The sequence below is a fragment of the Microcaecilia unicolor genome, chromosome 6 (assembly GCF_901765095.1).
Source record: "Microcaecilia unicolor chromosome 6, aMicUni1.1, whole genome shotgun sequence".
NCBI lineage: Eukaryota > Metazoa > Chordata > Amphibia > Gymnophiona > Siphonopidae > Microcaecilia > Microcaecilia unicolor.
The window spans coordinates 296,533,581-296,561,193 of NC_044036.1; the positions used below are offsets into that span (position 1 = coordinate 296,533,581).

Here is a 27,613-nt window from a genome sequence, read left to right on the forward strand (position 1 = left end):
CTGTACTTTCTAATGTGTTAGAGCAGTTTATGTGCATTTGGATGACTTTTTGATAAGAAATTCATTGTTTGATAAGAATCAGTATGGGTTCCATAGGGCACATAGCAACGAGGCCCTGGTGGCTGCAACCGTGGATGAGATTCATTTGGGACTGAATCATCATACCAGCTATTTCTTTTCATTTTTGGATATATATCAGCAGTGTTGGATACGATAGACCATGAAATCTTGTTGTGGCGCCTCGGTGCTTGTGGTCTGGAGGAAACTGTCCTGTTGTAGTTTCAGTCCTGTTTCCAAAGTAGAAAATAAGAGGGTATGTGTGGGTGACAAAGGTTCAGCCCTATGTTCCATTGGCACAGGGGTACTGCAGGGCTCTGCTTTGTCAGTGGTACTCTTTAATATCTACTTGTGCCCATTAGGGCGTTTGTTACAGTCGCTGGGGGTATCGTACCTCATTTATGCGGATGATGTCTAGTTTTTTTCCTGTGACTGTCAGTGTAGCTGCTGCTATCCTAAAAATGCAGAATGTGTTCAAAGAAGTATTGTGGCTGCAACGAAATCGATTTAAATTTAATATAAATAAGACAGAATTACTTTATGTGAACACTGACACCTTTCTGGTATTCTCCAACTTTGTTTCTTTGGCAGACAGTTCTGTAAAGATATCAACTCAGGTGCAGACTTTGGGGGTATTGTTAAACTCTGTTTTTTCTTTTAGGCCCCAGATTCAGCAGCTGATTGAAAATTAATTTTTCAAATTGCACTTGTTAAACCGGTTGTGGCAACTGCTTCCAGTAGTGGATTTTGTGAGCTTGGTGGAGGTCATGGTATTGTGGCCTGGACTACTGTAGCATTGTCTACTTGGGACGGCCTACAACTTTTGTTTAATCTTTGCAGGTGGTGCAAAATTCTGCGGTACACCTAATTTTTGGTCTGTCAAAATTTGATCATATCTCGGTTTATTTAAAAAGATTGTGATGTTTACCAATTGCATTTTGGGTGAAGTTTAAACTCTTATTATTAGTTCATTGAGCACTGTACCATGATTCACCTCTTTATTTGAAGAATGCTATTAAGTGATATGTACCGTTACAACATTTACGCTTAAATGGTTGCTGGAAACTTGGTTGTACCCGCTTGAAATCATTTTCATTTGGATGTGACCAGAAAAGACCCTTTTCAATCACTGGGCCCTCTGAATGGAACAAGTTACTATGTGGATTGAAACATGAGACTCACTGGCATTTAAATGCCACTTGAAAGTACATTTGCTGTGTTTGGCCTTCCATGTCACTGTTGGACATATGTAATTTTATACCAGGGACATTTTTTTCTCTCCCACATGGTTTGCAAAGGAGGCTTACTGTATGGATTGTGTTTTGTTATATTTATGATGCTTGTACGTTTTGTATATTTTTATGTGTGCTTTTTTGTACCTCGCCCTGGATAAGGGCGGGTTATAAATAATAAATCTAAATCTAATACTCTAAATATGATAGAGGTCTGCAAAATCTTGAGTGGAATGGATAAATACAAATGTATTGGTTACTCTTTCAAAAGTACAAAGACTAAGGGTCATGCCATGAAGTTACAGAGTAATATTTTTGAAACGAATAGGAGAAAATATTTTTGTACTCAGCACACAGTTAAGCTTTGGAACTCATTACCTGAGGATATGATAAAAGCAGTTAATATAGCTGTGGTTAAAAAAAGTTTGGAGAAATTCCTGAAGGTAAAATCCATAAACTGTTATTAAGGTAGATCCAAGGAAAGCCACTGCTTTTACCTGGGAGTAAGTACAGGGCAGGATTAAAGCATAGGCAAACTAGGCACATGCCTAGTGCACAAATGTTTAGGAGGGTTACTCTCAGATTCACTAAATCAGTGGCACCCAAGGCATATTTTGCCCTGGTAAGTCAGCTGATGGCAGAAAGGAGACAGAGAGAGAGAGAGAGTATATGGTGTTGGTTAGAGCCGCAAAAACAAAGTGGGGTTCATGATTTCCACAAAAGTCCAACAACACAAAAGAAAGTGGAAAAGAAACCAACTCCAAGAGATCAAACAAAATGCAATGATAAGATGCTCCAAAACACAACCTTTATTCTGACCCAACACGGGCCGTGTTTCGGCTTTTACAAAAGCCTTCTTCAGGGGTCGATCGGTGAGTGCACAGTCATATACTGATTGACAGTGGAGCACTTAATTCTCATTTGAAAGCCATATCTTTTACTTGATTGTTCCCGCCAACAGAAAACGTGTTCCTCCAGCGCTGCTCTTTTGCCGATTGCCTGCCCCTGTGGCTGTTTTTCCTCTCAGGCGCATGCAGAGGAAACGCAGCCACTCGGCTAGGCAGAAGAGCAGCGCTGGAGGTGCTCCTCCTGACCGGGTTCTTCCCAGCCTCCAAGGGGGGCCTGGCTGCGGCTCCAGAGTTTTCTCTCTCCTGTGCCTGTTGGGATATGATCACTCGGGTCCCCTCAGGAGAGAGAGAGAGAGAGAGACCCTGGCACCGGGCCCCCCTTGGAGGCCCGGGGAATCTTGCCACCCCTGCCCTCCCGTCTTGGCAGCTATGTGCTGCACTAGAGTGGGAGTTGAAGAAGAGAGAGCTCCGATGAGGGAGTGGGGGGTAGAGGGGGAGAAGAGATGCTGGACCCCAGAGGGAGGGAGACAGAGTTTTTACTAGATTTCTTATTTTTGTGAAGGGCTGTAGGCTATCTTTAGTTACAGGGGCTATTTTGTCAAGGGATAGTTTGTTACAGGGCTATTTTGTCCGGGCTATTATATGGGGGTGCCAGAGGGGGCATCCTGCCCTAAGTAAGTAGCATGGAAAGTAGCTATCTTTTGGGATCTTGCCAGGTCCTTGTGATCTGGATTGGCCACTGTTGGAAACAGGATACTGAGCTACTTGAACCATTGACATGACCTGATCTAGCCTTTCTTACACAGCTATGTCTGTAGCACCACTAAGAGGGCAATTCTATAACTGGGTGCCTCCATTTAGGCGCCCTAAGGACGTGTGGGAAGCCTATTTTATAATGAAACTGAGACATCTAGGTTCTGTAATAGAATGCTCATGTAACCCAGTATCAACGCACCTAACATTTAGAGGTGTGAACTTAATGCCAGCCATAGAATTGGTGTGAGTGCAAGCATCTGAATGCATCAGCAACTTACGGTATTCTGTATGTTACTTGCCTGTGACTCACTCCTGGACGCCTCCCTTGCAAATAAGCAGTATGCAAGATAGGTGCATATTTGAAAACTAGTACTTAGGTAGAATATTGGCATGTCTGTGCACACATAGGGTCCCAAAAAAACAACAAGGCTAGCGATCTGCAAAATCCAATATGGAAAAAGAAGCCAGCAGATCAATATAACATCAGAAAGATTTTATTGAAGATACCGCATGTAAACAAATTGCCCGACACAGGCCATGTTTCGCCCACCAAGGGTTTGACAGCAGTGCATCTGCTTGCGTTGTGTTAAGAGTCACATCATTTTAGGCATCTGCTGTATGCGCTGGTTTTTTCCAATCTATTATACACCACAAGTTTTCTGTTTTTAGAGTTGCTCCTTTCAGAAGGTTTCAAATTAGCCCCTGACGCAGGCCTTGGTGTGCACACATAGGTACATATATGCTAGTATTCTAAGCATTTGCACATGTAACGAATGTAAGTGTTAGCGTCTATTTTATAGAATTGTCCCCATAATGTTACTGATAATATATGCTTTCTGTCCTGTCTATATTATACTCTCTTAAAGGAATTCCTTTAACACTAGTAGCAGTGAAATTGAAAAGTCTTCCTGAACTCCTCCAGGCCTCAGGAAAATAATGTGTCTACAGGATGGGATAGATCTATATATTTTGGGAAAGAGAAGTAGAAAGCATCGGAAACTGATGGGTTCCATGTAATGTAATCATTGGCTCTTATTGACAAAGAAGAAGTAAAAGAGAATGTGCTTCTGTCTCCAGAACAGCTCTAACCTAGCACATTCACACTGGCCAGTCCCAGTGCAGTTTCTCCCCTAGGCGTTGAAATGCAAGATAGACTTTTTGAGTAGTTTAAAGATCTTTTTCTTCTGCATACATCTGGTTGCACTTAACAACTGAAGGCAGTACAGTTAGATACATTCTAAAAATACCTCCAGACATTCTTTGATGCTCTTGGTGTGGAGTCAAGCTAAATGCCCTGACTGGTTGTTCTTTCTAAAATTACAGCTTGGAGAAGAGGTCACATTAGCATCTCCTGCACTAAGGACAAAATATATTAAAGCTGGGATCAGCAACCCTGCATGTGGTGCCTCAGGAGCATGTCCTGGCTAGAATGCTATTTCTATCTGCACAGTGTCAGCAATGCAAGCATTTTCAAAATTTGTAGAATTGGCTGGGCTGATCTTGCAATTCATGTGGTCAGTACAACCAGCTTGTGACTTTTGAAAGTGTTTGTATGGGTTGGAAGAGCTGGATGCTATTGACAATTATAAGTGCAAGCAGATGCAGTGCTCAAACAAATTTTAAGATTTTAATTGGGATAGCAGGATTTGTCTTATTCCCATGTGTGCCAACATCTTCAAACAAGATATTGCATGGTATTTGGCACATGGTCAAAACAAAAAAAACACCATACTTAAGGGTTTTTCCAAATTTATCTCTTCAGACAGACATGTGGAAAAGGAGGAGTTAGTGGTTACTGTGGATGGGCAGAATGGATGGGCCATACAGCCCTTATCTGCCATCATGTTTCTCTGTTTCTAGAAAACTGTGCAGTACATCTGGCCCTGAGTGACCAAACCAGTGAGGTATCTTGCAGGAGATGTATAACATTTACTGAACTTGGGTGGTAGATCCTGCTCAATGATGTGTTCTCCCTCTAAGCCAGTGGTTCCCAAATCTGGTCCTGGAGGCACCCCAGCTAGTCAGGTTTTCGGGATACCCACAATGAATATTCATGAGAGAGATTTGCATTCAGGAGGCCTCCAGGACCAGGTTTGGGAACTTCTCTAAGCAGTCATTTATCCACATGCCAACAGTAGATGATTTTTGCTGTCCTTTAAAAAGAAAAGAAAAACTGACACACTCCAAATATCTTGGGTTTAGCTTGTGGGTTTTGAACAATATTTCAAATACTAGAGGACAATGGCTGTTTAAGACACATATGAACTGTGTGTGTGCTCTCAGCTGCTTGTACAGGGTATCCAAATACAGCAATTGTACCCAAAAGAATCATAGGGCCAGAAAAAGTAGGAGCCTAAAGCTGAAGAAATACCTGGAAAACACTGCACATAAGTAGTCTGCTCACCCAGATACAGGCAAGGAAGATTTTTCCTCCACAGGCCAACTAGTGGCAACCTGACTCACTTGGACGAGCCATTGTACAGCTGAATGCCTTGTGCACCATATCCTGAAGCAGTGAAAGCTTCACTCCCATACCTGCCCTTCAGCTGGCAAACTCACCACCAGAAGCAGAGCACAGAGGCAGGTGCCACTACGGCTTAAGCTCCTTCCAGTTGCCTACAAGATTAGAGGCACTAACATACAGCAAAAGGTTTCCCCTATGCCATCCTCCCTAGACTCTGCACTGGTGCTGACAATAGTGAAGATCAAGGATATAGATGATTTTGGTATAATGGGACAAAAGCCAACACGGATTTAGGAAAGGGAAGTTTTGCTCACATTTTTGAAGGGGTTGATGTACATGTGGTTAAAGATGAGCTGGTTGACATCTGGATTTCAGTAAGTGTTTGACAATGTCCCCTCATGGGAGACTCCTAAGAATTAAAAAGTCATGGAATAGGAGGCAGTGTCTTATGGATCAATAACTGGTTAAAAGATAGGAAACACTGAATAGAGCTACAAGGTCAGTTTTCTCAATTGGAAAGGCTAATGGAATGTCCTAGGGATCTGTACTGGGACCAGTATTTTAAAAATATATTTATATATTGGGAAAGGGAAGAACGAGTGAGGTGATCACATTTGCAGTGATACAAATTTAATCAAAGTTGTTAAATCACAGGTGAACTATGAGAAAATGTAGGACTTTGCAAGACTGGGATATTGGGCATCCAGATGGCAGATTAAATTTAATGTGGACAAGTGCAAAGTGACGTACATAGGGAAAACTACTCCCAACTACAGATACACAATGTTGTGTTTCCTGTTAGGAGTCAGCACCCCAGAAAAAGATCTTGGATTCACTGTGGACAATATATTGAAATTTTCAGTTCAGTGTGCCATGGCTTCTAAAAATGCAATTAGGAATGGTAAGAATTATTCAAAAAGGAATAGAGGACAAAACTGAAAGTATCATTATGTCTCTGTTTAGGTCCCTGGCTGGACCACACCTTGTGTATTCTGTGCAGTTCTGGTCTTTTCATCTGAAAAAGGATATATTAGAACTCAAAAAGGTTTGGAGAAGGGCAATACAAATGATAAAGGGAATGGTACACCTCCTTTCTAAAGGTTGGGGCTGTTCAGTTTGAAATAGAGATGACGAGGGGATTTTATAAAATTGCGTGTGAGGTGAAACTATGAGAACAGTTAACATAGCCAGGTTAAAAAAGAGTTTATTTACACAAGGTCCTGAAGAAAAAGTAACAGTTAAGCTGTGGAATCTATTTCTGATGTAGTCAAAGCAACTAACAACAGGGCTCAATAGAGGACAAGTCTATAACATGCTAATAGTCAGGTAGACTTGGGGAAATCCATTGCTTATTCTTGGAAGTGAGCTATCAGAGATCTACTTTTTGAGATCTGCCCATCCACCTGTGATCTGGGATGGCCTCCGCTGTAGACAGGATACTGGGCTCAGTGGACTTTGGTCAGATTCAGCATGGCTTGTCTTATGTTCTTATTTATGCTGTCTTGTCAGAACATGAACACAATGATTCACATCATTTCATTGCCTTGGATCCCAATAGGACAGCTGTTCTTGTTATTAAAAGGGCACTTTCTACTTGGATCTTGGATTCCATTGCTTTGGGCTTGGGCTCATGCTGATCTGCAGCACAATGGCATAGCCAATCAGGGCCAGCTCTTCCATTGAACAATTGTGTTTTTCACACATGCCCCAACTTTTTGGTCCTGCTTTTGACTCTACATGGCCCATTATCCCTCATGGGATGCCCTGTACTAATCTAGTAAGAGAGACAGCTGTCTCCATAGCATACTCTGCATCCATTCCAGACATATGCAGGATTATGAGATGGGTCTCAATTCATTTCTTCACAAAACATTAGTGCTTTAAACAGTCTTCCAGAAAAAAAAAACAGTGCTTTTGCTCAAGCAAATATTTAACTGATTTGCATCAGCCATTACCATCAATACATCTGGATGCACTGTGACTCTCAAGTATGGAATGCCTGGCCTCTGTGGATTACTACATCCTGCTTTGTCCACGGTGAAAGTGAGGTTGCTGACCTTGTAATGTGGATATTAAGATTAGTCAATCACACATATTCACTGTCTAACCCCAAAGCTGAAGCATCCAACATAATGCCTCTCCTTTTTAGCTCTGCTATATAACAGATGCATATGAGAGAAAGTGCATCACTGAGCAGGCTCTCCCGCATGTACTCAGTAAATTTTAAACTTATTGAACTCCGACAGAGTAGTTCTGAACCAATAGAGAAACCTATTACAAAATAAGTACTGTTAGCACACTAACAGGAATCAAGATTGACATCTCACACTGCCTGCTGAGGGCACACTAACAGGAGACAAGATTCATACCTCATGTTGCAGGCACATTAAAAGGAGACATGAGTCAAGCCTCACTCTGCACAGTTGAGGGACATAACATTGTAAGCAGAGCAGACTACAAAAAAGAAAAAGGAATAAGAAGAGAAAAAAATTTAGAGAGTTTATGCAGGAATGAAGATGATAGTTACCTGCCATTTTCTTGAGATCACTGAAAACAGAACTTTAAATCTGGAAAAAAAAAGAATTTTTTTTGTTAATGCCAATTGCTTTCTGAGTTTTCTACATGAAAATTCATTTTCCTTTGTGGAATTATTAGCAGTCTTATAGCAGCAACATATTCTGGATCACTGAACACTGCATGCCAAACAGATGTTTTAAAAAACCCAAAACTTAAGCTAGTAGGATTGCCCAACTACCTGCCCTAGAATACTTGCTCCATTCCTGCCAGCCTCTCAGTGCATCCAATATTACAGCCCCTATTAGTGTACCTGAGCCAAAAGAGAAGGAAGAAAGGGAGACAGCAGAATAACAAATGGAATAACATCATGCATAGTAACAAGAATTCTAATTACATGGGGTAATGACATAGCAACACTGCATGTAATGAAAGTGCTGAGAGAGAGAGGCTGGGGCAGGCCTCACTCAAGAACCTCAGTAATGAATGTAACATAGACCAGTATTTTTTAAGCCATTCCTGGAGTGCCTCCTAGCCAGTCTGGTTTTCCCTAATGAATATGCATGAAATAGATTTACATGCAGTGGAGGCAGTACATGCAAATCTTAAGCATATTCTTTGTGGATATCCTAAAAACCAGATTGGCTAGAGGGGTACTCTAGGAATGGCTTGAAAAACACTGACATAGGCCAATCCATTGTTACAAATTCTCAGGAACAGTTAGCAGTAAACAGGACTGAGTCAGGTACATAAATGGGTGACATTATCTGACAGCACAAGGATGGAATAGCTATCCCAGAGCTCAAAAACAAATATAAAATTCTGAGCATGCATCGCCCTTCCTGTGCGCAACAGTCCCCTCAGTGCCTCAGTTTTGTTTTTCTACTCTGTTGAATGGATGTGAAAACAGAGCTCTCCCAGAAAGGATTCTGGTGAAAGTTTCTTGTTTCATTGAGGTGCTGTCTTTATCATTTCTTCTTAGGTTGTGTTTGATTCTTTTAGCTCCATAGGAAAGGATTTTAATTAATATTTTTGATAATATAGAGCCATGGCACAGGCCAAACCAAACTTCAGTTCTTGTACCTATGCAAGGAAAAAAGCAAAAAATGATGCACATGGCCTGCATGCCATTTCTTTGGGGCCATAGAATGAGTCTGGTATTTCCTGTGTACGTATTTTTCTAATACATATGATACACAAAACTTTACAAAAATTTCACTGCAGCTTAAGTGGCCTTGACAAAACTGGTTTGCCCACCTCAAGTGACTGTCAGTTCAAGCTTCACTAAGGACTTTAAGCGGACAATTCTATAAAATGTGCCAAACGTTAGGTGTGTGCTCACTTACACATGTGCCTAAATGCAGCATTTTAGCATGTAAATGACACTATTCTATAACATATGTGCATATAATTGTGGGAGATGTCCATGCCCCAGCCCCCTCGCATTTGTCCACTATGTAAATTGTGCAGTAAGATTTGCAAAACGTCCAAAGTCGGACTTAGACGTCCTATTGAAAATGCTTCTCCATGTATCTTACATGGAAATGACTTTCCTTACTTATAGTTATCTTGGTCAGAAGGATCAGTGAACTTCAAGCTCTGGCCATCAAACATAGCTTGGCTCTGGCTTGTCCTGTCAAGCCTCATCTAGCTCTGGCTTGGGCTGTCAAGCTTTGCCTTGCTCCAGCTCCGACCGTTGACCTGCACCTAGCTCTAGCTGATGAACCTCTCCTATTTCCAGCTCCAGTTGGCGAGCCTCGCCTAGCTCTGGCCAGCGAGCATCACCTAGTTCCTGCTGTGCCCATCGAACCTTGCTCCAGCTTCTCCGTTGAAGTTAGCCTACCTCCACCTCTGTCGAGTTTTCTCCACTTTTTCTCATTGCACCTTTCACTGGCTTGGTCAGGGACTTGATTGAGTTTGCTCTCTCACCTGCCTTCTGCGTTGACCTTGAGCCTAGCTACTGCTCTAGTTTTTGGGTGGTTCTGCGACTCAGCCATCGAGCCTAGCTCCAACTATTCCCGGGACATTTGCCTGCCATCAGTGATGGATCTGTCTTTGAGTTTTTTACTTCTCCCTTCCTTTACAGGGTTGTCTTGGTTGGATGTAGGGCATGCTTTCTGTGCAGTCCTTCCAGCATGGTTCTGGTCGTCTTCAGGGATTCTGGTATAGATCTCTATGGCAGGGGGAGCAGAGCCTGCTCTCACTTCTGTAGCATGGCCGGGGCCTCTTTGTACGGGGCTCTGCTTTGGCCTCAGGAGCTTTGCTCTGTCTTTCGTTCTCTACCAAGCATCTTAAGTGTGGCTCCCTGACTCTCCCTCCTTGCCCCCTTGTAGAGTCTTGCTACTGGCACTACATTTATATCAGTTGTTTCATTTTCTACCTGCACTACTCCTCTCTGTAAATTTGAGCCATATGTTGCTCAAACTCCTTCACTATTCTCATAAGACTGAGAGAGCAGCGAGGGATATTGGGCACTAAGGAGCACAAACTTGCTGAAAGTCATATGGTACCAGAAGAAAACAGAGTAACTGTTCTAGAGGTGGTACTGCCAACAAGCCTATAGAGCAAATATAGGAGGATTAAAAAAAATGGGGGGTGAGTGAGATCCAGCTTGAAAAGGTTGTAAGTGGGGACAGGATGGTGAAGTCTGTTCTCTTGAGGCTAGAGTAGCAGACTTGGAAGAGTGAGGATCGCCTGGTCACTTGCCTGCCTGGTGCGAAGGTGGCAGACCTCACGTGTCACCTAAATAAGATTTTAGATAGTGCTGGGGAGCAGCCAGCTGTTTTGGTACATGTGGATACCAATGACATAGTAAAATGTGGGAGAGAAGTTCTGGAAGCCAAATTTAGGCTCTTAGGTAGAAAGTTCAAATCCAGAACCTCTAGGGTAGCCTTTTCTGAAGTGCTTCCCATTCCACGCGCAAGACCCAAGAGACCGGCAGAGTTCTGGAGTCTAAATGTATGGATGAGGCCATGGTGCAGGGAGAAGGGTTTTAGATTTGTAAGGAACCGGGGAACATTCTGGGGAAGGGGGAGCCTATTCATGGAGGAAGATTTGGGAGAGATACCAGTGCCAGAAATGGTATTCAAAGCTGATGAGTCAGAGAAACTGAATGAAATCTCTATAAACCTGGAGGATGTAATGGCACAATTTGACAAATGAAAGAATAGCAAATCTCTGGGGCCACATGGTATTCATCCCCGAGTACTGATAGAATTGAAACATGAACTTGCGGAACTATTTTTAGTAATATGTAATTTATCTTTAAAATCAAGCATGGTACCGGAAGATTGGAGGGTGGCCAATGTAACAACGATATTTTAAAAAGGTTCCAGAGGAGACCCGGGAAATTACAGACCGCTGAGTCTGACGTCGGTGCTGGCCAAAACGGTAGAGACTATAATCAAGAACAAAATTACAGAGCACATTCAAAAGTATGGATTAATGAGACAAAGCCAACATTGATTTAGTGAAGGGAAATCTTGCATCACCAATCTATTACATTTCTTTGAAGGGATGAAGAAACGTGGATAAAGGTGAGCCAGTCGATATTGTCTATCTGGATTTTCAAAAGGCGTTTGACAAAGTACCTCATGAAAGACTGCAGAGGAAATTGGAGAGTCATGGGATAGGAGGTAGTGTTAAAAGATAGAAAACAGAGAGTAGGGTTAAATGGTCAGTATTCTCAATGGAGAAGGGTAGATAGTGGGGTTCCCCAGGGGTCTATGCTGGGACTAAGTGCTTTTTAACATATTTATAAATGATCTAGAGATGGGAGTAATTAGTGAGGTAATTAAATTTGCTGACAACACAAAGTTATTCAAAGTTGTTAAATTGCAAGAGGATTGTGAAAAATTTCAAGAGGACCTTACGACACTGGGAGACTGGGCATCTAAATGGCAGATGACGTTTAATTTGAGCAAGTACAAAGTGATGCATGTGGGAAAGAGGAATCCGAATTATAGCTATGTAATTCAAGGATCTACATTAGGAGTCACTGACCAGGAAAGGGATCTAGGTGTCATTGTTGATGATACGTTGAAACCCTCTGCTCAGTGTGCTGCTGCAGCTAAGAAAGCAAATAAAATGTTAAATATTATTAGGAAAGGAATGGAAAACAAAAGTGAGGACGTTATAATGTCTTTATATCACTCCATGGTGTGACTGCACCTCAAATATTGTGTTCAGTTCTGGTCACCGCATCTCAAGAAAGATGTAAAGTAGATGGGACGACTTCCCTATGAGGAAAGGCTGAAGCGGCTAGGGCTCTTCAGCTTGGAGAAAAAACAGCTGAGTGGAGATGTGATAGAGGTCTATAAAATAATGAGTGGACTGGAATGGATAGATGTGAATTGCTTGTTTACTCTTTCCAAAAATACTAGGACTAGGGGGCACACAATGAAGCTACTACGTAGTAAATATAAAACAAATTGGAGAAAATATGTCTTCACTCAATGTGTAATTAAACTCATTACCTGAGAATGTAGTAAAAGCAGTTAGCTTAGTGGGGTTTAAAAAAGGCTTGGATGGCTTCCTAAAGGAAAAGTCCATAGACCATTATTAAATTGGGGAAAATCCACTGCTTATTTCTAGGATACCTCACACGAACAAGTAGAACAGATGCGTGTATGTTATGTATATAGTGCTGCTCTTAGTAGGGAAGTCTCATAAGGTCGCCAGGGTTTAATTGTAATCTCTTACATGCCCCTGTTTCGCTACAGTTATAATCATCAACTTACCCTACCTCCTTCCTCTTTTGTGGTGATTTTGTAATTTTTTCTCTAATATTTCTGTCTTTTTAAATCTTTTTTTCTGATTATCAAACACCAGAGGTATGACTATTATCATTACTGCATACACATCGGGAGCTTTAGTGTTTGAATGATCTGACAATCTGACAAGGCTGTATACTTTTCTCACAAAAAAGCATAAGTTAGCTTAATTCTTGAAGTGCGGAACTCTCCCCGACAGGCGCCTGTTTCGCACAATGCGGCTTTCTCAAGGGGTTGGTCAGCGAGACAGCCTGTCCTCACTCAAGCTTGAGCTCACTCGTCTCGCTGACCAGTGCATTATACTTATGTTCTTAAGGCTGAATGGTGGGGAGGGCGATGGGAACTAGCTGGGTGGAGTTGGAGGACAGTGTGTTGGAAAGAAAAGCTAGGGGACGGGGATAGAGAAAATGTGGGGGGAGATGGGCTTAGGGAAAGAGAAAATGTGTGTGGAATGCACTTTATTTTAGTTACATAAATTACTCTGAATGCACCTCAGCAGCCAGGCTAACCATATCAGAGGGAGAGCTCCTCAGAACAGCTGTGCCATTAGAGGAGGACTCCCTCCCCCTGCCTAGTGTGCCATCTGCTTTGCCCAGCAATGATCTTAGTTCTCACACAAGTTTATTTTTTGCTAATGTAGCCCCTGCTCAAAAATTAGTGAAGATCACTGCCCTAAGCTGACTCTGCTTAGGGCAGTGATCTTAGTGTGGACTATGGGAAAAGGGGAATAGAAGAGCAATGCTGATTTTGCATTGTTGTGAGCAATGGAATTTAAGCACATAGGAGTTGTGGGCCATATATATATATATATATATATATATATATATATGTATAAAATGTGCCTCTGCTATTAAGGAAATTGAGATAGAGACTTGGTAATCCTTTCAATATTTCCGAGTGTCAGAGTGCAATTGCTGAAGATAATATCACCTAAATGGTTATACATGTTCTAGAATTTAATAGTGTTACTTGTGGTGGATTTTTAGAAGTGGAATGGAATGCTTTTAAAATCCTTGTTGGGGGAAGGAGGTGGAAAGCTTAGATGAAGTTGAGCAAATTGCAAGTGCTTAAAGGAGGAGGTCTGGATTTGCTGGATATTAGGACATAATCGAGCGTGTCTGCTATGGCAAGCCAGAAACTGGATGCCAGGTAAATTAGAATTCTGGTGAGATGAAGGGACAGCTGGTGAGACCTTACAGCCTGCCCTACATGATGCATACTAAAGCAGAAATGCTTCCCCTGGAGGTTACAAGCAATTTGTTATTTAAATCAGTACAGTGGTCCTGTAGGATCATGCTCAACTCTTTACCTTCTCTCTGGCACGTTTAAGGTATTTATTTCTTGCAAGGAACTAAAGAAATTTCTCCAGGAAAGAGAAAAAGAATACAATTTGTGAAACATCTTTTAGAAGGCGAAGTAACAATAAAGATGTGAGAGCCTAAGAGAAGAGTACAAGTTGCGAGAGAGTGCTAGGTTCCCCTATTTGTATGGCATTATTTGAATCCTTATTGGGGAACAAGAAGGAGGATCTTGCCCCGTAGAATTTGATAAGATGCAGCTGGTGGAGGAGATGGAAAAGAGAAGATGCTATGGAGGGTTTATGAAGAAATATAAAACTTTTTCTCCTTTAAAGACATAGTAGGCAAATGGTCAAGAAATTTGGGCATTGAACTATCTGAGAAGGGCTTCCAAACAGGCAAAGAATTAGTAGTGTGTGTGTAGTTGAGGGAAGTACATTTTTAAAAGCCTGCATAGGCTATACATGCACCCAAAATTAACTTGAAGCGAAGGGCTGGTGAAATCTGGAGTGTGTAAGAAGTTTGATGACCCCGAGAGAACCTTTTTGCATTGTTTAGGATTGCTTAAAAATAAAGCAGTATTGGGAGGTAATATGGGAACATCTTAGTGCCATTATAGAGGTCAAAATAGAAAAGAAACCAGAGGTGTGTTTGCTGGACATAGAGAAAGAAATTGCATTAGGCTCTGGTGCAGTTATCCTGTTTGTTAAGAAGGCAGGTCTAATAGATAAAGGTGTATCCTGATATGGTGGATTTCAGAGATATTGCCTGATTTAATCTTATGGAGAAACCTGATGCATTAATTATTGAAGATGGAAAGAATATCAGTTCAGTGCAGGGAAGCAAACAATGCATACATTTTTTAAGGTACAGGATCTGTTTCTTGTCTCCTAGATTACATAGAGAACTAATGAACTCTGGCTGTGTCAGAGAAAGTGGTTATCAATGGAAGACTGACCATTGGAACAACAGGGTACTGCCCGAGGGCCCACAGAAAAAAGAGGCTCACTTTCCCCTAGCTTCCATCTAAATTAATCACTTTTGATAGGTGGTTAGGGGCCCATGATTCTTATTGCTCAAGGGCCCAGATCACTGTCATTCCACCCCTGGTGGTTATGTATTTGCCCCATGGGGAAGGATAGGGATAGTGAGAGAAAGGGATAGGGGATGAGTTAGTGGGTTGGGACAAAGGGAGAAGGAAGTGCATCTGACAAGGTGACCTCTGGTCCTCAAAAACACATGCATCAATAAATTGGTTGCTCCATAAGGTGCCACCTGCCTCTGTCATTTTTGTTACAGCAAACTAACACACGGTCCCCCCCTTTTAAAAGTTTTATCTTTGGGGAACAGTGTGTGTGAGAGCAGAAGACAAACTGGCAAGAGAGTATGAATGAGCAGATTTTTAGTGAAATGATTTGCTCTGGACTAGCCTTTTTGTTGGAACATGATCTCCTTCCCCCTTCCCACCCCCTTGTCAGGGCACTGGTAATTTTGTCCTATGATAGTCTCATTTGAAGAATTTTTTCAGTGTAGCCTCCTTTGAAAAATAGTGAAGATCACAAACCTAGTCTGTATGTGTATGTGTCCTGCATGTCTCAAGTACTGCACATCTCACAGTCATGTACACAGTATGCACAGAGCTAATGCTATTACTTCAGCCTCTGGAGGAAGTTTTTTTTAAATTTTGCATTCAACATATTCTTCTGCCTTGAGTTCCAGAGATGTGCATATACTGTTCCTATAAAATCTCTGTGCACACTTTCTGTCACGTACATTGATAAAAATCATGCTTACAGATTGTGTCCTAAATGCCTGAGTGCTTCTGTGTATTTCAAGTGCTTAAAAAAGCTATCACGGAAGAAGGAATAGCTTGATGTCAGGCCTGCCCCCAAAATAGCTCTACATGTCTTTCTCAGACAAGAACTTCAGGGGAAAGGGCAGAGGTCCGATTACACTTTCCTTGGTCATTCCTGAAAAAGCCAAGAGGCTCCAATGATTAAATCCCTATCCAAGGTTCTAATTTTGGACAGGACATAAAATCAGATGAACTGTCCATTTGGCCTACAGCAAGTAGAATAAAATAAAATATGATTCCTGCAATGAAGATGATGAAAAACTCCCCTAGAGGACTGAATAGTTAGCTGTCTCCAGCTCTTACTAGAATCTTGGACACACAGGGCCAGATTCAGTAAACGGTGCTGTGAAATTGGCACCGGAAAAAAAAATCAGCGCTAAGCGCAGTTCTATAAAGGGCTCTGTGGGTTGAATGTCCTTTATAGAATTGCGCTTAGTGCTCATTCCCACACCCAAATTTGGGCACTAGCATTTACGCCAGCTGAAATCTTGTGTAGATGCTGGCACCTAACTCATGGCATTTGGGTGTGGAAATGGTGCTATTTTATAACTGTGCAAATTTTCAGAATGACACTGAACCACTTTAGCCCCTCCCAAGGCCACGCCCTTTCTGATTTATGTGCTACGAGATTTAGACACCTGATGTGATAGAACAGCATGGAGGCAGATGTGCAAGTAAATCCAAATTAGTGCCAATTAACTTCAATTATTAGTAATGCCAATTAATAATTAGCTCATTAACTAGTTCATGCATCTTGGATCCACGCCCAAATATAGGCACCATATAGAATCTGGGGGACAGTCATGTCAATCCCAAGTGCCTTCAGATAGGTTTTCCAAGGATATCCAGAGGGGCAAGGGAAGATTGGGAAACAGATTTGGGCTATTCAAGGGCATAGATGGGGTGATAAGAAATGTTAATGACTTCTGGTACAGCTCTCATCTCTAGCATAATTGTTAGGTTTTACAGCATAGATACAGGCTGCAATACATTAATCTATGCTATGAAATATCAGAACTGAACAAGGCACAGATGCACCTTCATGTGAAATCATGTTTGTAAAAATAAATACATACATACAAAGATATGGGGCTGCTACACACAAAATATTATAGTAATGCATAGTAACATGGCGCTTGCACTCAGGCTTTCTATCTGTGGTCTTTGCACCACTTTTCAAAAGGATAGTATTCACAGATTTTAACTTTGGAACTTGCAGGTTCAAAATACATACTGTCATTTGCGCCTGCATTTTGGGTGGGTAGAATTTTACTGGAAAAGTGCAAGCATAGAGCTGAAAATAGCATCTAGTGTTAACTCTCCTGACCTAAACACACCCCCAGGAATGGCTTCTTGAGATGTGACTTAAGAGTTCATGCCATTATATAAATTTTGGAAAACAATCATTGCACTGCAAAAAGGCCCAAGAAAGAAAGTTGCTTTGAAGACCCACTTGTTTACCAAGATCTGAGGATCCAGCTGGAGGCAGCTCGGACTGCTACTGCATGAGGGCTCTCCTATGCTTTTAATCTTTTTTTATTGCTGATTTGCTGTGAGAGTTCTTTGAATTGATTGGTCTTTCTGTTTTTCTGATTACCTCCTCAAATCAAATTAATTGAGCTCCTTTCTAGTTCATTTTAGTTGTACATTGAACATAATATAAGCATTGCCATACTGGAACAGACTGAAGGTCCATCAAGCCCAGTATCCTGTTTCAAACAGTGACCAACACAGCAGGCAAAAGAAGAGTCTGACCAAAGACGAATCACCACTGGAGATATAATCCAACAGTCTTTTATTTATGAAAAATAAAGAAAGGATTATATTTCCAGTGGTGATTCATCTTTAGTCAGCCTCTATTTTTGCCTGCTGTGATTTGTCGTCGTAGAGGGATCCTCTGCTTTGTTCTTTGGTCAAACAGTGACCAATCCAGGTCACAAGTACCTGGCAAGATCCCAAAACAGTAAAACACATTTTATGCTGCTTATCCTAGAAATAAGCAGTGGATTTTCCCAAGTCCATCATAATAATAATGGCTTACGGACTTTTAGGAAATAATCCAAACTTTTTTTAAACCCTGCTAAGCTAACTGCTTTTACCACATTCTCTGGCAAACAAATTCCAGAGATTAATTACACATTGATGAATATTTTATCAGCTTTGTTTTAAATTTACTACTTAGTAGCTTCATTGCATGCCCCCCTAGTCCTAGTATTTTTGGAAAGAGTAATCAATTCACGTCTACTCATTCCACTCCACTCAGTATTTTATAGACCTCTATCATATCTCCCCTCAGCCATCTCTTCTCTAAGCTAAGAGCCCCTAGCCACTTTAGCCTTTTCTCTTAGGGAAGTTGTCCCATCCCCTTTATCATTTTCATTGCCCTTCTTTGTACCTTTTCTTATTCTGCTATATCTTTTTTTGAGATGCAGTGACCAGAATTGCACAAAGTATTGGAGATAGTCACACCATGGAGCAATACAAAGGCATTATAACATTCTCATTTTTGTTTTCCTTTCCTAATAATCCTAATAATAATAATAATACCTGAATGTAATTCACCTTGAGCTACTACTGAAAAGGTGTGAACAAAAATCCAAGTAAAATATTTGCTTTCTTAGCTTCTGCTGCACACTGAGCAGAGGGTTTCAAGTTCAACATATCAACAATGACACCTAGATACTTTTCCTGGGTGGCGACTCCTAAAGTGCAACCTTGCATCACCTAGATATAGTTTGGGTTCCTCTTTCCCACCTGCATCACTTTGTATTTGCTCACATTAAATGTAATCTGCCATTTGGATGCCCAGTCTCCCAGACTCATAAGGTCCTCTTGCAATTTTTTACAATCCTCTTGTGATTTAACAATTTTGAATAACCGTGTGCCCAGGAAAATCAGTACAGTAAATTCTATAAACATAAATCATACAGCCACATCTTCTGAAGTAAATTATCCCATCTCTGGGCACCCTTTCAAAATTCTTACTGGAGGAACTTTTAATTTGAAGTTTTACTACTGAATCCGTATATTGTTCACCTGAACTTTTAGTTCCATTGAGGGTGATACATTTTCAGGCAGATAATTTATGCAGGAAATGTTTGTATACTGCCCTTCTAGTAACTATCAGTAGATATGGAATGGAGAAGCATAATGGTTAGAATAGCAGGATGAGAACAAGAGAGCTTGGGGTTCAAATCTTACCAATACTTAAGAGTAGTGCTTCTCAATCCAGTCCTTGGGGCACATCCAGCCAGTCGGGTTTTCAAGATATTCACAATGAATATGCATGTGTGATATTTGCATGCACTGCCTCCTTGGTGTGCAAATCTATATCATGCATATTCATTGTGGATATCCTGAAAAACTGACTGGATGGGTGTGCCTCAAGGGCTGGGTTGAGAACATATTATGTAAGTCACTTCATCCCCAGTCCTAGTCTCATTGGGTTAGGATATCCGCAACGAATGTTCATGAGTATGATTTGCATGCAGTTGAGGCAGTGCATGCAAATCTATCATGCATATCCATTGTGGATATCCTGACAACCCGGTGGGACTAGATGGGCCCGAGGACTGGGTTGGGAATGGCTGCTCTATTGCCTCAGGAACAGAACTTAGATTGCAAACCTTCATTGCCAGACAGATAACTACAGCACCCAAATGTAACTCACCTTGAGCTGGGGTTTCAATTTTAGATTTAATGACCTTTTCCAAAGCCACATTGAAGAAAGTGGCAATCAGAAAAGTTGCGTAATTAAATCTAAAATCATATTCATGTTCCTGTTTTACCTGCATTTCTTCAGCTGGTGCACTTAGACCTCTTAGTGTAGGGTAATGGTTCCTAAGCTTGGTCCTGGAGGCGCCCCAGCTTGTCAGGTTTTCACAATATACACAATGAATATTCATGAGAGAGATTTGCATGCACATCTCTCTCATGGATATTCATTGTTGATATCCTGAAAACCTGATTGGTGGGGTGCCTCCAGGAGCAGGTTTGGGAACCACTGGTGTAGGATTTGTGTTGCTGCCCTGTATAACTTGGTAACCCTTCACTTAACAGCTCTCATACCTTATAAAAGGTATGGCCTCCAGAATTAAACATCAATGTGTTACTGAAGGTAGAGTATAGCCTGCAGAGATACAGGGTCAGATAGTACATGCTGAGAACTTCATACTTTATAGGCATATAAAAATGGCATTAATAGCAGATAAATACCACCAGGCCCATCTGTTGTGACTGTGATCCCCACTGGCTGAGATATTACAAACCTCACTGAGCTCCAGCTCTGCACTTGTTAAGGATCCTGTGTTCATCTCAGGCTGTACCTCATACTCCCTGCATCTACCGACCCTCTCTGTTTATCTTAGCCTCCTTGAATTCTGATACTAACCTTGTCTTCACAACCTCCCTTGGATCCCCATGAAATCTAACATCCTTTCCTTAAAAATACATTTTCTGATGTTACTGATGAATCTGTACCCTTCTGCCATTTCTTTGTTACTGCTGGATGTATTTTTCTTTAGCCTGAGTCCGTATCATCTGGACAGGATAACTCACTGAATCTAAATTTGTGTACTTCTAGTTTTTCTACGGAAGCAGAACTACAAGTTGCGATAAGCAGGACTAGCTCACTTTGTCCTGATCATAATTTATCATCTGGAAACTGTACACAGGACAGACATATATGAATGCACACAGATGCAGAAAGCTGGAGAGTGTCAAGTAGATCAGTGTTTCCCAATCCTATCTTGGAAGTACACCGAGTCAGTTTGATTTTCAGGATTATCATAAAGAATGCACATGAGAGAGTTGCGTACGCTTGAGTTTCCAATGTATGCAAATCAATATGTGTATAAATTACCCCTCACTTCACCCCTAACACCACATCAATTTTGTGTGTATGCATTATGGCAATCCTGAAAACCCAACTAGGTGAGTCTGCAGGACAGAGATGAGAACCAGTGATATAGATTACGATTATCATGTACCCTCTGCCATTTTCATCTATTTCCCTGTCCTCCAACTGCAAATAAAGAAATAACCAAAAAAATCTGCTAACCTGCAGCTTTAGAAGATGTGTCGTGTCCTGTCAGTAGTACTCCAGTCCTCTCTTTGGTCTTTGTGCACTGGGGCTGTTGATATCTGGGATGGATGCTCAGAGACACTGAAGCCTGCACTCTGCTGATTTTTCCTGCTTAGATTTAGCACTATTTATAACTAGCAGGCGCACTGAATCCTGGGAGCAGGAGCAGGAGCCCGACACCAAACACTGTATGTGAATGAGCCAGAGAGAGATAGAGACTGGCATATCAATGAGCAAGCAGAAATAGAGAAGCAGAAAGGAAGCAATAGGGGCACTGCTGGAAGATAAGCTGCAGAATCAGAAAGCATAATCCACATCAGAGCTTAATTAAAAATGAGCTATGGAAATTGAGAAAATATGCAATAAGACAAGGGCCAGAGGTAGACAGAGGACAAAGAGAAACAGATTTTGAAAAAGGTTATTTTGCTTGATTTTTAGAAATCAATTTTCTAAATATTGTAAGATTAAAGGGAAAGCTAGAGAGAGTGTTGGTTTGAAGTCTTAGCAGTTCTAGGGAGTAGTTAATGGAGTTGCTAATTAAATTGCCTGAGGAATCAGGGGCTGAGTGTTGTATAAAAATAACCAGAATGAAGAAATATCTGCAATTCATGGAGAGGCTCAGTACAAACGGAGGTATTGTTTTCAGGTTTTTTGATTAAAGTGCTTGCTTGCCTAGTATTTTTGACAGATATATATATCTTTCAAAAATATATTGTTTTGTTGGTTGCTGGGTTCTCTGAGGACAGGCGAGATAGTCTTCACAAATCAGTGATTCACAAATGAATGTTCTACTCAAACTGAGTTAAGTAAACTGAGGTGGTCCCATGTGGCAGCAGCAGGTGGGAAATGGTGCACATGCATGGGGAAGTGACTCAAATGCTTCTTAATAAGCGGAGAAGCTTCCCTTTGGGCTCTCAGTGACGTCATCTGTGCTGTAAGGACTTGTATCCATCCTATTGTCCATGGAGAATACTTGCTACAGGTAAATAACCTTGGTTTGAAAATAGGATAGTGAATGAATGGAACAGGATCCGAGTGGAGGTGGGAAACTGAAGGATGGTATCTGAATTCAAGCAAACATGGAGGATTTCTGAGGACTGCTGAGCATAGTTCTGAATCGTCTTATTGAAATTCTATTTTATACAGGGTTCCTCTATACTCTTTTTCTGGAGACTTCAACGTCCAAAATATGGCTGTAAAATTGGTCTATGGCGCCAGAAGGCTGATCATACCATACCCCCCCCCCCCCCTTTTACTGCTCAGCATTGGCTCCCCAGCAGTAGCAGAATACTAAATTTTAATACTTATGCACAAAGTAATCTGCATTAGTCAGCTGTTAATATTTTAATTCTCTACTCATTCCCCAATCCTGCACTTCACTTGTCTAACACCAAGCTCCTAGATGTTTCCTCGGTGACTCTTATACAATTGAATTCCTCGTGTTCCACAGCATTTCGTTGCTTGGTCACCGTCTTATGGAACCAATTGCCTTGAAAACCTGCTAGTTTTTGGCTACCTGACCTAATTCCACTACTTTAAAGGATTCTTCTCCTTTTTCCAGTATTCTCTCCCCTTGCATTGACTGCTCTAAGCATATTGTTTTGTTTATACTTGTTGTACTATGCATTTCCCTCTTCTTGTGTCCAGTTCATCTCATGATTGTCTGTTGAGAGTATGTTCCTTAATGATATCTTGTTTGCTGTTCATTTGCTAGTTTTTATACACCACCATGATGCTAGGCGAAGGGCAGTATATATGAAACTAGTAAAAAAAGACTCATTTCTCAAACAAATGAAACGGGCGCTAGCAAGGTTATCATGCAATGGCGATTGTTTTTAAGGGCACCCTTAGGAGAGAGAGTGTGTGTGTGTGTGCCTCATACAGTAGCTGACAGCAGGAACAGACCATGCTGACGCCATCAAAGCTTTGCTCTCAGTATCACTATTATGGGAACAGCTCTGTTAAACCTGTTATCTTCCCCTCCTCCCCTTTGCTTGTTCAACTTCAGAAACCTAAACCTACTTCCCCTCCCTTTTCCTTTAACCCTGGAGGTAAGCCTATTAAAGATGTTACGAACCCAGGCAGCCAGAGGGAGGTGCAAATTATTACATAGGATGTTGAAGGAATAGGCTGAATAGTCTTTTTCTGCGATTATGTCCTATAAATTTAATTAAAAACAAAATACCCAGAAAACCTCCTAAGGAAAGTTGGAATAATAGCATCTAGAAATGTCTTTTGTAGTAATACAGAGGTCCTTTTACAAAGCTGCAGTGAAAATTGGCCTTAGTTCACCCTTACAGGGTCTCTTTGTGGTAATGCCATTTTTTTTTTTACTACAGCTGTAAAAAACCCCAATTTTGTATTTATTTCATGAATGGCCATTTTTAAAAATTACATCTTAAGTAGAGGAGTGTGGTAGCCGTGTTAGTCCACTCTTAAGGTTATCAATAGAAATCAAACAAAATAAAACATGGATAAGATGATACCTTTTTTATTGGACATAACTTAATACATTTCTTGATTAGCTTTCGAAGGTTGCCCTTCTTCGTCAGATCGGAAATAAGCAAATGTGCTAGCTGACAGTGTATATAAGTGAAAACATTCAAGCATTACTATGACAGTCTGACAGGGTGGGAGGATGGGGGTGGGTCGGAGGTATGCATGGGGACATCAAAGCATATCATTGATATTCTAATAGGATGGGTGTGGATAGGTGAGGGGTGGGGTGATCAACAGAGACATACAGCTTTATGGTTTATAATGGGCTAGGAACCCCAGATCCTTGTTAAGTCCTTTCTGTTGGGTGTTAAAATATTCAATCATTCTGACTTCAAAGGTCTTACGTTCTTGTATGGTTTTAAAGTTACCTTTCAGGATTCTCACTGTGAAGTCACTGGTACAGTGTCCTGGTCCTGTAAAATGTTGACCAACAGGTGTGGGAACCCTACTGGCACCAGTATTGTTCATGTGATGTCTATGTAAATTGAATCTTGTCTTAAGCATCTGGCCTGTTTCTCCAATATAGCATCCTTCGTTACATTTTTTACACTGAATGATATATACCACATTGGAAGATGAGCAAGTGAAAGATCCCTTTATGTTGAATATCTTTCCTTTGTGGGTAACTGTGGGGTCCTGTGAAATATTTTGGCATAGTTTGCAACTGGATAAATTACAGGGACGTGTGCCCTTCTGTTCCTTTTCAGTCTGTGATGGAAGTTTACTTCTGAGTAGCTTGTGTTTTAAGTTGGGTGGTTGTCGGAAGGCCAGTACTGGTGGGGATGGGAATATCTCTTTCAGTAATTCATCCTCCTGGAGTATAGGTTGTAGATCTCTTATGATTTTCCTCAGTTTTTCAGCTCTGGATTGTATGTCACTACAAGGGGAATTCTGTCTGTGGATTTTTTCTCCTTGTACTGTAGCAGATTCTCCCTGGGTGTTTTGAGGGAGGAGGCAATATTCTTGGAGATTATTTTGGGGTTGTAGCCTTTCTGTTTGAAGGCTGCAGTCAGGCTTTTAAGGTGTCTGTCTCTGTCCCCTGGGTCAGAGCAAATACGGTGGTATCTTGTGGCTTGGCTGTAAATGATGGATCTTTTTGTATGTGAAGGATGGAAGCTGGAGTTGTGGAGGTAGCTGCATCTGGATTCATAGAGGGAATTCTGAAACCTCTCGTACACAAAACTAACAGCTTCATACAAGACACCACAGACTTTCTGAATAAATTGAAAAATATCAAGCAACTACCACCTAACACCCTTCTGGTCACGATGGATGTAGAATCACTATACAGCAACATTCCACATGTGGATGGCATAGCTGCATGTGGAAGACTCCTAAAAAAACTCCAGCTTCCATCCTTCACATACAAAAAGATCCATCATTTACAGCCAAGCCACAAGATACCACCGTATCTGCTCTGACCCAGGGGACAGAGACAGACACCTTAAAAGCCTGACTGCAGCCTTCAAACAGAAAGGCTACAACCCCAAAATAATCTCCAAGAATATTGCCTCCTCCCTCAAAACACCCAGAGAGAATCTGCTACAGTACAAGGAGAAAAAAATCCACAGACAGAATTCCCCTTCTAGTGACATACAATCCAGAGCTGGAAAAACTGAGGAAAATCATAAGAGATCTACAACCTATACTCCAGGAGGATGAATTACTGAAAGAGATATTCCCATCCCCACCAGTACTGGCCTTCCGACAACCACCCAACTTAAAACACAAGCTAATCAGAAGTAAACTTCCATCACAGACTGAAAAGGAACAGAAGGGCACACGTCCCTGTAATTTATCCAGTTGCAAACTATGCCAAAATATTTCACAGGACCCCACAGTTACTCACAAAGGAAAGATATTCAACATAAAGGGATCTTTCACTTGCTCATCTTCCAATGTGGTATATATCATTCAGTGTAAAAAATGTAACGAAGGATGCTATATTGGAGAAACAGGCCAGATGCTTAAGACAAGATTCAATTTACATAGACATCACATGAACAATACTGGTGCCAGTAGGGTTCCCACACCTGTTGGTCAACATTTTACAGGACCAGGACACTGTACCAGTGACTTCACAGTGAGAATCCTGAAAGGTAACTTTAAAACCATACAAGAACGTAAGACCTTTGAAGTCAGAATGATTGAATATTTTAACACCCAACAGAAAGGACTTAACAAGGATCTGGGGTTCCTAGCCAATTATAAACCATAAAGCTGTATTTCTCTGTTGATCACCCCACCCCTCACCTATCCACACCTATCCTGTTAGAATATCAATGATATGCTTTGATGTCCCCATGCATACCTCCGACCCACCCCCATCCTCCCACCCTGTCAGACTGTCATAGTAATGCTTGAATGTTTTCACTTATATACACTGTCAGCTAGCACATTTGCTTATTTCCGATCTGACGAAGAAGGGCAACCTTCGAAAGCTAATCAAGAAATGTATTAAGTTATGTCCAATAAAAAAGGTATCATCTTATCCAGGTTTTATTTTGTTTGATTTCTATTGATAAAAATTACATGGAAGCACTTACTGCCATCTAGATGGTAGGTGATAAGGGCTCTGGCATTTTCTGTGTACTAACTGGTTGCAGAGCTACCAAGTTACCCATTCCAGAAGGGAGACTGTTTGGCTGGTCCTGGATTTCTGCCAACCTCATCCTGGTGCATTATGGCACCTGCAGCACTGATTTCATTGAAAAGAATCATGGACAACAAATACTACACTGCTTTGGGATGTAAGTTTAAAACCAGGACCGGCCAAAGTCTCTCTCTTGGAATGGGTAACTTGGCAGCTCTGTGGTTGATACAGAAACGCCCAAGCCTTCAACCCCCCAAAAATAGCACACAGTGCACACACATGGCAAAACTAAGGCAGGACACTTTAGCATGCCCCAAGTTAGGCTATTTTTGCTGCATTATATACTTAGAGGCATATTTTCAAAGCACTTAGCCTTCCAAAGTTCCATAGAAACCTATGGAACTTTGGAAGGCTAAGTGCTTTGAAAATATGCCTCATAGTAACATAGTAGATGACGGCAGAAAAAGACCTGCACGGTCCATCCAGTCTGCCCAATATAGTGCTTAACGCAGCATTGTAAAAGGGCCCTATAGTAAATAAAAGCACTGGAAGACCAACTGGAAAATCCAGTTTGCCCTGATGCGGTTCTTCTACTTTTGAAAAGGAACATATCCATTTCTATACTCAATATTTAGTTCTTCTTATCCTTCATTTTTCATAGTAACAGTCATCAGATAAAAGACCTGCATGGTTCATCTAGTCTGCCCATCAACGTGGCTAGTTGTACCTGCTCTTCTATGCCTTCACTTAGGACTGCTACATAGGGATCCTCTCTGAGCATACTACCCGAACTCTCATCACCTCTCGCCTTGACTACTGCAACCTACTCCTCACAGGCCTCCCCCTTAGCCATCTATCCCCCCTTCAATCCGTTCAGAACTCTGCTGCGCGTCTTATCTTCCGTCTGGACCGATATGCTCATATCACCCCTCTCCTCAAATCACTTCACTGGCTTTCGATCAGGTACCGCATACAGTTCAGGCTTCTCCTACTAACCTACAAATGCACTCAATCTGCAGCTCCTCGTTACCTCTCTACCCTCATCTCCTTCCCCTTACGTTCCTACCCGAAACCTCTGCTCACAGGACAAATCCCTCCTCTCAGCACCCTTCTCCACCACTGCCAACTCCAGACTCCGCCCTTTCTGCCTCGCCTCACCCTATGCTTGGAATAATCTCCCTGAGCCCATACACCAAGCCCCCTCCCTGCCCATCTTCAAATCCTTGCTCAAAGCCCACCTCTTCAACGTCGCCTTTGGCACCTAACCATTATACCTCTATTCAGGAAATCTAGACTGCCCACCTTGACATTTTGTCCTTTAGATTGTAAGCTCCTTTGAGCAGGGACTGTCCTTCTTTGTTAAATTGTACAGCGCTGCGTAACCCTAGTAGCGCTTTAGAAATGTTAAGTAGTAGTAGTATCCTCTGGGTTTATCCCATGTCTTTTTGAATGGGCACTGATTTTGTCCCCACATCCTCAGGGAGGGTGTTCCAAGCATTCACCATCCTTCTGAGAAGAAATATTTCTTATGTTGCTTTTAAGCTTACCTCTTTGCAGCTTCATTTCATGGCCTCTAGTTCTATAGTTTTCCTGTCACTGAAAAAGCAGTTTGCTCATTCATTCCTTCATGTCATCCCTAACT

General features: G+C 41.5%; 1 protein-coding gene across 1 annotated transcript in view; it reads right to left on the minus strand.

The window, feature by feature from the left end:
• The window catches only part of AK1 (adenylate kinase 1), a 47,349-nt gene extending 26,386 nt beyond the window's left edge, over positions 1 to 20,963 (minus strand). Inside the window, exons 1-2 of the mRNA XM_030207961.1 lie at positions 20,856 to 20,963; positions 7,885 to 7,924 (exon numbers count right to left, since the gene is read on the minus strand). Of these exons, the coding sequence (XP_030063821.1) occupies positions 7,885 to 7,891 (7 nt within the window). The 5' untranslated portion in view covers positions 7,892 to 7,924; positions 20,856 to 20,963. The remainder of the gene's footprint in view (positions 1 to 7,884; positions 7,925 to 20,855) is intronic.
• Between the last annotated feature and the right edge of the window lie 6,650 nt (positions 20,964 to 27,613).